At 44.0% G+C, this 13,859-nt stretch overlaps 1 protein-coding gene across 1 annotated transcript in view; it reads left to right on the plus strand.

The window, feature by feature from the left end:
- The window catches only part of znf704 (zinc finger protein 704), a 361,108-nt gene that overhangs the window by 51,577 nt on the left and 295,672 nt on the right, over nucleotides 1–13,859 (plus strand). The window contains exon 2 of the mRNA XM_072467494.1: nucleotides 442–689. Within this exon, the coding sequence (XP_072323595.1) occupies nucleotides 442–689 (248 nt within the window). The remainder of the gene's footprint in view (nucleotides 1–441; nucleotides 690–13,859) is intronic.

Raw genomic sequence — 13,859 nt, forward strand, 5'->3', positions numbered from 1 at the left:
TGGGACACTTTGGTTCGCCGATTCTGTGTGAGGAATGTTTTGTGTTGAGGACAGCTGGTCTGGATTGAACAAGTGAGATATGAGGATTGATGAATATTCTGGAACCAAGAGAACCTTTCTCTGAGGATGTACCAGTAGATTGGGTCACTGATGGAGTGCACTGTAAATAGCCTGGAGGAAGATTGCCCTTTTATTTCGTTATTTTTTTGTATGTATATTCAGTATTCCTATTTTTACATCAAACTGCAAAGAAGAAGTCTAGAATGAAAGTTCCCGCTATATGGCATCACGTGGCGTAAACTGTACCGTCCTGTGATAGCTTAAAAAAAAAATACTAACCTGTATGGTTTATACTGTATTGGTGTTTCAGAGAGATTTTGCAGATGGACATTAAACATTTAAATGTTTAAATAAATCTGATGTTGTGCATTGTTCCTGCAGCTGAATTGCAATGGCCGAGACACGTCATCAGTTCTGTCATTGCATGATCAGAGCCATACTGAGAACCATCAGAAGGTGTTGGAGCAGCAGCTACCCCTAGTGAGGAAGATCGAAGCTATGAAAATACTGGAAACTAAAAAGATCAGCTGGATTCAGGATCACGAGAAGGATCACATGCGCACCGTTGCTGTTGTTTCAGATCAGAAAAGAAAAGTGGTTTCTTCAAACATCGATGTGCCCCGCGCAAGGTAGGAGAGCCACCCTATTAAAATAAGCAGTACATTAGATAACAATTGTTTCTCATTCTAATAGCCTTTATTTTTATAACAAAAATAGAAAATGCAGGACAATACCGAGCAGATCATGTAGCATCTGTGGAGAGAGAATCAGTGTTGAGAATTCTATGTTACCCCACTCGTGGGTTTTTGGGTGGGGAAAGAGCATGAAATTGAAGGAACTGGACTCCCTTCAGGTTCCTGCCCGCCCTGACCATGCAGCGATTTTATGCTGGGACAGATAAGACCTCAAATGGAATCCCTCCCTTGCCCCAATTAAAGGTCGCTGGCTGCCCAGCCTCGATATTTAGACTGGCGGAAGGATTAACCTGGCAAAAGGATTAACCTTCTTCAGGCTCCTGGATCTTACCAGAAGTAGCCAGGAAATCAATGGGGCTAGATCTTGGACGGGAGATTGGGAAGGCTCTTCTATCTCAATGGACTGGGGGGAGCACCCTGTCTTAAGGTCCAGTGGCCTCTGGACCTTTCACCCCACACCTCTGACATCTCCCCTGATTGCAACCCACCAGATCTTCCTACCCTCCCCATCTGAGGATGACTGAAACTTACCGTGGCCTCTGCTCCCTGGACTTAGGCTCTGACATCTTCCTGAATTTCCTCTTCTCTCCACAGCAGCACTGTCGCTCCTGGGGCTAGAGTTGGCTGGCAGATTTCTAAGGCAGAACTTCCTCTGAATGAGGGGTACAAGTCCTATCTACAGCCAATTGATGCTCACTCGATTATAAATTGGGTGCAGGGTATTCGGAGTTGGCAGGGTTTTGTTCCTCGCCGACTCTTTGGACAGGGGATGGGAGACCCCATCAGCTGGAAATTTCAGGCCAGTGTCAATGTTTCAAGTCAATCACCTTTCATCAGCTTTATGGTTAGACAGGATGTCAGAGCTAAGTAGTGTACAAGAAGTATTTACAATATCTAGTATGAGATACCGATAAACCAAAAAGCTGAATATACACATACAAAATGCTTCAAAAAGTATCTGTATTTTCCTACATGAAATTTCCAAATTGATAACCATCTCTATGTGGGTCTTCTTCAGGCATTTTGAACACTTTTGGCAATCTACAACCTAATTATGATCAGTAATCCAAAGCCTAACTCAGACTAATAACTCAGATGCTTTTAGAATTAAAAAAAACATAAGGGTCATTGGTGGCAGAAAATAGAAATATGGAAATGGATACTAATCAGCAAACTAACTGTTTGAAGTAACTGGAAGAAGTGGAAAAAGAAGTGGTAGAAAAGTATTGCTGAAACTAAAAAGAAGAATCTACAAGACTATTGTAGAACTAGCCTTCTATGGTGCAGGAGCTTGGGCAACATCAAGAAGAGAGGAACAGTGACTGGAGTCTAATGAGATGTGGATGTGAAGGTGAATGTGTGGAGTAACAAGAAAGGACAAAATCAGGGACCCTACATCACGGGGTCAGGGAAGATTGTGGAAGCATCAAAGAAAGTAGCTGAGAAGAGATTGGCATGGTATGATCATCTGTTGCATAGAAACATAGAAAATTGGAGCAGGAGGAGATCATTTGGCCTGTCGAGCCTGCTCCGCCATTCATTATGATCATGGCTGGTCATCCAACTCAATAGCCTAATCCCGCCTTCCTCCCCCTATCTTTTGATTCCCTTCCCCCTAAGTACTATATCTAACTGCTTGTTAAAAATATGCAATGTTTTGGCCTCAACTACTTCCTGTGGTAATGAATTCCGCAGGCTCACCACTCTTTGTGTGAAGAAATCCCGGCCCTGCGTCACTGTCCGTGTGGAGTTTGCACATTCTCTCCATGTCTGCGTGTGTTTCAACCCCACAACCCAAAAATGTGCAGGTTAGGTGGATTGGCCACGCTAAATTGCTCCTTAATTGGAAAAATATATAATTGGGTACTCTAAATTTATATTAAAAAAAAGATGGGACAGCCAAGACGAAGGAATAGAAAAAATTCTAAGACCAGATTGAAAGATGAGGCGGTGAAAGATTTAAACACAATAAGATTGGAAGATGGATATGTGGCTGACCAGAGGAGGGGGAGAAGGATGGTCAACCAGCATCATGGTGACCCCAAATACAAGGGGAGAAACCGAAAGGAGAAGCTCCTATTATTTAGCAAGGCAAGGTATGACAAAATATGTTGCCTATCTGTATGCTGTAGTTTTTTAATACATGCACAATTTCTCTTGATGGATGATCATTGACCTGAAACGCTGGCCTAAATCTTCAGGCCGCGCTTGTTGTGGGAATTGTTGCGGGCAGGACGGAGTATTCGACGGACAAATAAAAGATCCTTTGACCTCGGGTGGAATTTCCGGTCCTGGGGCGGGTATGCTGTCCGTTACTGTGTTTATCTCTTTCCACAGATGCTGCCTAACCTGCTTAGTATTTCCAGCATTTTCTGTTGTCATTTCAGATTTCCAGCATCTGCAAAATTTAGCTTTTGTATTCCAAACATCTCTTCCCCCAAAACTTCAATATCGCATAGGCCTCATCATATTTTGAACGCCTACCCCTTTAGTTCTCTCAGCCTGGTGCAGCGATTCTTCTGAACCTGTGATATCATGAGTTGAATTTATTGCATATTGTGCGAGCAACAATTCTAAACACGAAGCCGGGTTTCAGACCCTGTTATCTTCAGTGAAGTATCTTTATAAATGCTGAGGACCTGGTGTGTGGACAGCGGCAATGTTCACTCTGCTGGTAAAAGTAGAGTAAATCTGGTCTGTTCAGGACGTAGATCCCATGCCAAAATTATAGGGCGGGTCAATTTAAATGACCAGAGTGGATGCAACAGATGTGTCTACCCTAGTCCTCCAGCCGAAGAAAAGCAGGAGCGTTTTTTTTTGCCTCTAAGAGAACAATTTGACATTTTCAAATTAATGGATCCCTTTAAGCATAAGTTATTTTTTTCTTGGGAGCTTTTCTAGGTTTTGTTTTGCAACTAAGGTGGAGCTAACTTCTGCTAGGGTCATTTAAGGGAGAAATGAGTGGAATCACCCAGAACGTCTCCAGTCATCGTTTCCTGGCACAGTTTAGGGGAACCACCCTCTTTCCCTCACCCGTTGGAAAGCGGTAGTGCAAATTGAGCAGAATCCCAGAAGAACATGAGTCCACCCACATTTTTGGCCCGCTAGAGAGCTTCCCACTGTTACACCCCAAGAATATCCGTCTCTATATTTTTGAAACAAGATTACTGGTTGTCGGTGTGGGTGCGGTTGCTTTCTAAGAAATGCATATCTTGGTAAATTAAGTGCTGGTGAATTGGATGGTAATTAGTTTTAAATTCATTTGAGGTATGATTATGACATGTCCACGTTTGATGTATGTCAGGAACACAATACAAAATCAACCATATTCAGGAAGTGTATTGTAGTTTTATGAAATTGCAAACAGTAGCTTTGATAAATTAGCTGATCTTCCATTGTACCCTTAAAGTAGTTAAAATAATTTGTTTATTTACTCGGTTTTATTGTGCAGATAGCCTTTGAATTTTACATTTAGTCATGTTTTAATCATCAATTGTTGCATTTGCACTGCACTCCAAAAAAATTTTACTGATCTACTCAGTTTGATGATCATATAGTTTGGCAACAAGATGAATTCCTGCCCGTTATAATTTTGTGAAAATTCATAGATCATGAATTTTATGAAATAACGAGAACAGCATCCAGCTTGTGAGGATGTGCTGCCCATCTTAAACTTCCAAAATAATATGCATCTCACAGATTGCTGTAACCTCATACCTCTGAGACGTGCCATTCTGGCATCACAAAAGCTTATTGCAACTGAAAGACTTTGTATTTACCACACCAGACTGTACACAGACAAAGGTTTCTGCTACATTTCACTAAGCCGATTTGAACAATCAAATGGTGTAATTATTAGGTACTCTTCTCCATTGTTGAACCTCTGCTTTTATATTCTGGAACACTGAACTAGTGGCATTGGCGCCTGATGCGCAGCGAGCCTGGCTGTTGGCCGTGTAAAATCCTGGAAGTGTAACAATCAGATTTCTGCCTTCTGTATGATATCCACACATGAGGCCGTGATTACATCAACACCGCGCTCTCACAGCAGGTATTGTAATTCTCTAATACAGGGTGATAAGTTAAAGTTAAATTAGTCAACATTTAAAAGGGAAATTCTAAACCTGGCACTAATTTCCTTCTTGGTTTTTCCAGACCTAAATGTAGATGAAAACCTTAGTCTTCCTGGTACTATATCATATGGTACTAATTGGCACCACACAATCTGCAGCATATAATTACACACACAGCCTTATTTTATAAAGTTCTAAGCTTTTAAAGAAATTACAGTTTCAAATTTTAAAAAAGCAAGCTCTGGATCTGCATGATTTAATGTGATTTACCCCAACATAAACAATGATATCAAATTTAATTGAAAAATCGAGAGGCCAAAATAAGCTTACTTCCCAATAACTGCTCATTTACAGGTCATTCCTTAAATCCCTCCCCCTCTTCTAATTATAAGCTCTCATGTCAAGAACTTTGGTTGACCAGAAGAAAGAGGGACGTACTTTAAAGTCATTCAGATTTATTACAATTGGGCATCTACAGTGAAATGGAGCTTCTGAACAGCAATCTTTACTGCCACCGAGTAATTTTAGGGTGGGATTTATCGGCTGATCACGCGGGCAGGAAATTCCAGTCCCACGTCGGCGCACTGGTTTCCCGGCAATGAGGGATGCTGTCAATGGGAAATCCTGTTGACAACAGCGGGACCGGTAGATCCCCAGGCAGGTCGCCTTCCCCACCGAAAAACACGCAGTGGGGTGATCGGTAAATCCCTCCTGTAATGTTTTTTAAAATTCCAAAAGCGTACTATTTTAATGAGTAAAGATATTTCCAGCCAGTGGGGCCCACCTCTTCCAATGCAGCCGAGATAGATACAGCATTAAAATTATAAATGAAAGCTCAGGTAACTATTACTGAAGTCATCAAGCAAGGGTCCATGAGCTAAATTTGTATTTTATCTACGTTTTACTTGATTTGTCATTGTACAAACTCCAATAGCCAGGGCATGGGTTGTCTTGGCAATGAATCCTCACCATGGGCATTTTGGCTACATGGGGATGTAGCCAAAAGAACAATAAGTGAAATGGAAAACAAGCTGTATAACATTAATTTTTGTGCACTCTCAATAAACGTGAGCTTCTCCAAATTATGCTGCATAAATCCTAACTCATACCCAAGTCCTGTTCAATCATCACCCCTGTGCTTGTTGACGTACATTGGCTCATGGTCCAATCGTGCCTAGATTTAAAAATTCCAATCCTTGTTTTCAGATCCCTCCATTGCCTCGCTCTTGCCCATTTTTGTAACCTCCTCCAGCCCTACAAAGTTCTGAGATATTTGTGATCGTCCAATTCTGGCTCTTGCTGCACGGTTGGCAATCGTGCGCTCAGCTGCCCGGGATCTAAGCATTTGAATTCCCTCCCTAAACGTCTCCACTTCTCTACCTCTCACTCTCCTCCTTTAACACACCCCTTAAAAGCTGCATGTTTGAACAAGGTTTTGGTCATCTGTCCTAATACCTCCTTATGTGACTCGGTGTCAAATTTTGTTTTATGCCACACCTTGGTGCGTTTGACTGGACTAAAGGTGCTATATAAATGCAATCTGTTGCATTCTGAACTGCTGCTGCATTTACGCAACTATTAGTGACAGAGTACCTTGCCACTATCTTTAAAAACAAAGGCTGAAACCTGAACCATTTATTTCATTGTACAACTTCTTGGGATGCAGCAATGACATCACTGTTCTGCCAAGCTTCTGCATTTAAACTGGTGGCAATTTTTAAAATTGTAATCAATGTTTTAATGGCTTTATTTTTCTTTTCTCTTTTAAATTTAGAGTACCCAATTATTTTTACTTTTTTTTCCCAATTAAGGGGCAATTTAGCGTGGCCAATCCACCTAACTTGCACATCTTTGGGTTGTAAGGCCATTCGGCCCATCGAGTCCACTCCACCATTCAATCATGGCTGATTTCAACTCCATTTACCCGCTCTCTCTCCATAGCCCTTAATTCCTCGAGAAATCAAGAATTTATCAACTTCTGTCTTAACGACACTCAACGTCCCACCCTCCACCACCCTCTGTGGCAATGAATTCCACAGACCCACCACTCTCTGGCTGATGAAATTTCTCCTCATCTCTGTTCTAAAGTGACTCCCTTTTATTCTAAGGCTGTGCCCCCAGGTCTTAGTCTCCCCTGCTAATGGAAACAACTTCCCTACGTCCACCCTATCTAAGCCATTCATTATCTTGTAAGTTTCTATTAGATCTCCCCTCAACCTCCTAAACACCAATGAATATAATCCCAGGATCCTCAGACGTTCATCATATGTTAGGCCTACCATTCCTGGGATCATCCGTGTGAATCTCCGCTGGACCCGCTCCAGTGCCAGTATGTCCTTCCTGAGGTGTGGGGCCCAAAATTGCTCACAGTATTCTAAATGGGGCCTAACTAATGCTTTATAAAGCTTCAGAAGTACATCCCTGCTTTTATATTCCAAGCCTCTTGAGATAAATGACAACATTGCATTTGCTTTCTTAATTACGGACTCAACCTGCAAGTTTACCCTGAGAGAATCCTGGACTAGGACTCCCAAGTCCCTTTGCACTTCAGCATTATGAATTTTGTCACCGTTTAGAAAATAGTCCTTGCCTCTATTCTTTTTTCCAAAGTGCAAGACCTCGCACTTGCCCACGTTGAATTTCATCAGCCATTTCTTGGACCACTCTCCGAAACTGTCTAAATCTTTCTGCAGCCTCCCCACCTCCTCCATACTACCTGCCCCTCCACCTATCTTTGTATCATCGGCAAACTTAGCCAGAATGCCCCAGTCCCGTCATCTAGATCGTTAATATATAAAGAGAACAGCTGTGGCCCCAACACTGAACCCTGCGGGACACCACTCGTCACCGGTTGCCATTCCGAAAAAGAACCTTTTATCCCAACTCTCTGACTTCTGCCTGACAGCCAATCATCAAGCCATGTTAGTACCTTGCCTCGAATACCATGGGCCCTTATTTTACTCAGCAGTCTCCCATGAGGCACCTTATCAAAGGCCTTTTGGAAGTCGAGATAGATAACATCCATTGGCTCTCCTTGGTCTAACCTATTTGTTATCTCTTCAAAGAACTCTTAACAGGTTTGTCAGGCACAACCTCCCCTTACTAAATCCATGCTGACTTGTGCTAATCCGACTCTGCACTTTCAAGAATTTAGAAATCTCATCCTTAACAATGGATTCTAGAATCTTGCCAACAACCGAGGTTAGGCTAATCGGCCTATAATTTTCCATCTTTTTCCTTATTCCCTTCTTGAACAGGGGGGTTACAACAGTGATTTTCCAATCCTCTGGGATTTTCCCTGACTCCAGTGACTTTTGAAAGATCATAACTAATGCCTCCACTATTTCTTCAGCTATCTCCTTTAGAACTCTAGGATGTAGCCCATCTGGGCCCAGAGATTTATCAATTTTTAGACCTCTTAGTTTCTCTAGCACTTTCTCCTTTGTGATGGCTACCATATTCAACTCTGCCCCCTGACTCTCCTGAATTGTTGGGATATTACTCATGTCTTCTACTGTGAAGACTGACGCAAAGTACTTATTTAGTTCCTCAGCTATTTCCTTGTCTCCCATCACTAGATTACCAGCGTCATTTTGGAGCGGCCCAATGTCTACCTTTGCTTCCCGTTTGTTTTTAATGTATTTAAAGAAACTTTTACTATCATTCCTAATGTTACTGGCTAGCCTACCTTCATAATTGATCCTCTCTTTCCTTATTTCTCTCTTTGTTATCCTCTGTTTGTTTTTGTAGCCTTCCCAATCTTCTGACTTCCCACTACTCTTTGCCACATTATAGGCTTTCTCTTTTGCTTTGATGCATTCCCTAACTTCCTTTGTCAGCCATGGTTGCCTAATCCCCCCTCTGATAACCTTTCTTTTCTTTGGGATGAATCTCTGTACTGTGTCCTCAATTACTCCCAGAAACTCCTGCCATTGCTGTTCTACTGTCTTTCCCACTAGGCTCTGCTCCCAGTCGATTTTCGTCAGTTCCTCCCTCATGCCCCTGTAGTTACCTTTATTTAACTGTAACACCTTTACATCTGATTCTACCTTCTTTCTTTCAAATTGGTGATTGAATTCTACCATATTATGATCACTGCCTCCTAAGTGTTCCCTTACTTTAAGATCTTTAATCAAGTCTGGCTCATTACATAACACTAAGTCCAGAATGGCCTGTTCCCTCGTGGGCTCCATTACACGCTGTTCCAAAAAGCCCTCCTGTAAACATTCAATGAATTCCCTTTCCTTGGGTCCACTGGCAGCATTATTTACCCAGTCCACCTGCATATTGAAGTTCCCCATGATCACTGTGACCTTGCCTTTCTGACATGCACTTTCTATTTTGTGGTGCATTTTGTGCCCCCGGTCCTGACCACTGTTAGGAGGCCTGTACATAACTCTCATTATGGTTTTTTTGCCTTTGTGGTTCCTCAACTCTACCCACACAGACTCCACATCATCTGACCCCATGTCGTTTAGTGCTATTGATTTAATTTCATTCCTAATTAACACGGCAACCCCGCCCCCTCTGCCCACCTCTCTGTCTTTTCGATAGGTTGTGAATCTCTGGATGTTTAAATGCCAGTCCTGAACCCCCTGCAACCACGTCTCTGTGATGCCTACCCCATCATACCTGCCAGTCACAATCTGGGCCACAAGCTCATCTACCTTGTTCCGTACACTGCGCGCATTTAAATATAGCACCTTTAATTCTCTATTGACCGTCCCTTTTTGTTTTCTTAGTGTGGTGGACCTTGGTTTACTGAGCCTTTCCATACACTGTGTCATATTTTGTGGGATGGGGACTATCGTAACCTCTCCTGAGTTCTGTCTTTTTGTGCTTTTTTGTATTCCTAAGCAGCTACGCATCCCACTGATTACTTCACCTCTTGGTTCCCTGACTTTCCCTTCCCCCCCCAATCTCTAGTTTAAAGTCCTATTGACCACCCCATTTACTCTTTTCTCCAGTCACTGGTCTCAGCTCGGTTCAGGTGGAGACCATCCCACGGTATAGGTCCCCCCTGTCCCAAAACTGATGCCAGTGTCCCATGAAAAGGAACCCCTCATTCCCACACCACTCTTTCAGCCACGTGTTAACTTCCCTTATTCTTGCCTCCCTATGCCAATTTGCACGTGGCTCGGGCAGTAATCCGGAGATTATGACCCTTGAGGACCTGTTTTTTAATTTGAATCCTAGCTCTTTATAATCTCTAAACAGGTCCTCTTTTCTAGACTTGCCTACGTTGTTGGTACCGACATGGACCACAACAATTGGATCCTCCCCCTCCCTCTCCAGTATCCTTTCAAGCCGGTCAGAGATGTCCCGCACCCTAGCACTGGGCAGGCAACATACCATGTGGGACTCTTTATCCTGCTCACAAAGGATACTATCTATCCCCCTGATAATAGAATCCTCGACAACTACAACTTGCCTATTTACTCCCTCCCCTTGAATGGCCTGCTGAACCATGGTGCCTTGGTCAGCTGACTCATCCTTCCTGCAGCCCTGTTCGCCATCCACACAGGGAGCAAGTGCCTCATACCTGTTGGACAGGGTCAAGGGCTGTGGCTCCTGAGTTCCTGACTGCTGGTTCCCTTTACCTGCCGACTTGCAGTCACACCCTGCTGTCCCTGGCCACTGGCAGGATTTAAACTACTTACTCTGACAGGTGTTACTGCCTCCTGAAACACAGTGTCAAGGTAAGTATCCCCCTCCCGGATGTGCCTCAGTGTTTGAAGCTCAAACTCCAGCTCATCAACTCTGAGCCGGAGCTCTTCGAGCAGCCAACGCTTACTGCATATGTGGTCGCTGCAGCTCGCAATGGGATCTGCCAGCTCCCATATCAAGCAGCTCAAGCACATCACCTGACCAGCCATCACAAATTAATTAATTAGTTTAATTTAAGTTTACGAGTTTAGCTGTGCTTTTTAAAAAATTTGGGGCAGATTTCCTATCAACCAATCAGATCACAGCTTCCCTCTGACGTCACTTTTGGAGAAAAAAAACTTTCCAGTTTACCTCACTGCACCAAATTACCAAATTCTCACTCTGTCTGTGTCTCACTCACTCAGGCTGTGTCTCTTTGCCCTGCGCAACGCTTGTTATGACAAAGTATCCAATGGGAGAAGTTTGGGCTGAGGAATGAGACTTTCTTTGGCATCAAAAATCTGCACCAAGCAGAGATCTGAGATCTCTGTAAAGCTCTCATTGTTTTGCCAAAACAAAGCATCTTAACTCAGATCCTTAATTGACCATCTCCTATGATGAGAGTTTTTTCTTGGATGGGATTTAATGCGCCCCCTATGGCATGTTTCGCAATGATGGTGGCAGCCACCATCGGCTGGCAGTGGGATCATCTGGTCTCGCCGCTGTCCGTTATATGCAGGGATCCCATGGTGGGGGTTCACCATTGACAGGACAGGAATATCCCGTCGGCGGGACCGGCCAAAAAATTCCAGCTTCCATTTTCCCAGCAAGCACTTCTTGCAGGCCTCTAAATGAAGTTGCTAGTTCAACATCGATCTGCGTTGTGTTCAGGGTAGTCAGGTGCTGCAGGCTTGTGTGCATTAGAATGTTCACCTATCTCTTGAAGCTGGTATAGTGAGGGTCTTGTATCTGATCAACACTGAATTAGATACAAATTTGTGCCCCAGAAGTCTTGTAGCACATTGTGTCATTACATATACTAAAGTATGTTGAAAATGCTTTTGAAAAGAAACAGTAGTCCATTTAATGGGCGGCACGGTAGCACAGTGGTTAGCACTGTTGCTTCACAGCATCAGAGACCGGGGTTTCATTCCCAGCTTGGGTCACTGTCTGTGCAGAGTCTGCACGTTCTCCCTGTGTCTGTGGGTTTCCTCCGGGTGCTCCAGTTTCCTCCCACAAGTCCCGAAGGACGTACCTGATACATGAATTGGACATTCTGAATTCTCCCTCTTGTGTACCCGAACAGGTGCCGGAGTGTGGTGACTGGGGGATTTTCACAGTAACTTCATTGCAGTGTTAATGTAAGCCTATTTGTGACACTAACAAAGACTATTATTATTATTATTAATAATCGATTCTCTTATGTGGAATACACCAAGAGCCAGTGTATATACAGCAGACCTGCTGCTGGCGGAGAGGAAATTAATATATCCAATATTTTGGATACCTGCATATCTATATGTAGCTATCCTGGCTAAACATTTTAACCAACATGTAAACCGGTGAGTCTCTAATATGTGTTGTGTTGCTCTCTATAATACTTGTTTGTGTATAATTTTTTTTAACTTCAAAGTCACCTTTTCAAAAGGGCTGCATTCAAGTATTTATAATATCACTGAATGGTCAAATCTAATAATTACTGTTGAGTTTCAAATTGAGATAACGTCATCAAATCCATTCATAAAGCTGACATACTGTTGATTTGCTGCTGAGTATCTTTTTATTGGAGACCAAACTTCCGCTCCCATGGCTATTGAAATTGCTGATGTGAACTGGAATGGGTAGGCCTGAGAAACACCTGTGGCGAGATTCTCCGACCCCCCGTCGGCCCCCCCCCCCCGATTCCCGCTGCTGGAATGCCTGTCCAGCCGGCGTGGATTAAACCACCTCTCGTACCGGCGGGACAAGGCGGCGTGGGCAGGGTCCTGGGGGGGGGATCTGGCCCCGGGGGGGTGCCCCCACGGTGGCCTGGCCCGCGATCGGGGGCCACCGATCCGCGGGCGGGCATGTGCCGTGGGGGCACTCTCTTCCTTCCACCTTCGCCATGGTCTCCACCATGGCGGAGGCGGAAAAGACCCCCTCCACTGCACATGCGCGGGGATGCCGTGAGCGGCCGCTGACGCTCCCGCGCATGCGCCGCCCGGCAAGGTCAGTTTCGCGCCAGCTGGTGATACACCAAAGGCCTTTCCCGCCAGCTGGAGGGGCGGAAATCAGTCCTGCGTGGGCCTAGCCCCTCAACGTTAGGACTCGGCCCCTCAAGATGCAGAGGATTCCGCACCTTTGGGGCGGCGCGATGCCGGACTGATTTGCGCCGCTTTTGATGCCGGTCGGCGGACATCGCGCCGATTGCGTAGAATCCCGCCCCTGATATTGGACTCTGGCCTCATTTGACTGGGACCATTGAAATGCGGACACCTGCTGGGCATTCCTGAGAGGCATTTGACAGGGATGGGGAGTAATTAAGAATGGGGGTGAGCAGGGACTGAGGAGAGGTAAGCAATCGGGATGAGGCTAAATGGGAGCCGGAAGGCAATCTTTGACACCATTGCTCCTTCCAAATTGCTAGTTGGGCCTTATGTGAACCATGATTTCCTGAATGCAACAGGCCCGGTGTCAACGATGATCAGTGAAGGGACCTCAAACTGTCATTCGGCACTTTATTTGCAAATATTGAGGTGCAGATGCTGGCTGCAGATGTTTCTGTCTTCAGTATGGTGAGTGGCGTGCTGTTGACTTTGGTTGCTTTTACACAATTGCCTGCCATAAAACAGGCACAGTGTGAACCAGTTTCTAGCCATAATCTCCTCGGCTCGTGACAAATGCAGTTAAGAGATTGGGCAGCTGAGTTGCCAGTGTTACATTGATCTATCAGAATGGGATATGAGAGTACCATTGGCAATTCTTGGCTAGTTGTTGCACCCTTTATAGGGCCTCACCTGACTTCTTCTCAGTGATTCTTTACAACAATGTGAATGAAGTTAGGAAATTTGTGTCCTATCATCCTATAACACCAGATGGATGATAATGCTCTAGAACATTGTGCAGCTGTAATTGTTTTCACACTGCATTGTTGATGTGTTTTTGTGGCTGTCACTATCTTTTATTATTATTATTTCTGAAAAGATTCCTGACCTTGATCTTCCAAAAGTTCGATTTTATTGCTATTATCTCAAGTTAAAATTGACACGAGTAATAATTGTATTGATTCAGGCCTCTGATCACTTCAGTTGGTAGCTCTCTTTGAGTTAGAATGTCATAGATTTAAATTACACTTCAGGACTTGAACAAAACAGAGTGGGTGTTGTACAATCCAGGAATGTCAATC

This window comes from Scyliorhinus torazame, chromosome 11 (assembly GCF_047496885.1).
Source record: "Scyliorhinus torazame isolate Kashiwa2021f chromosome 11, sScyTor2.1, whole genome shotgun sequence".
NCBI lineage: Eukaryota > Metazoa > Chordata > Chondrichthyes > Carcharhiniformes > Scyliorhinidae > Scyliorhinus > Scyliorhinus torazame.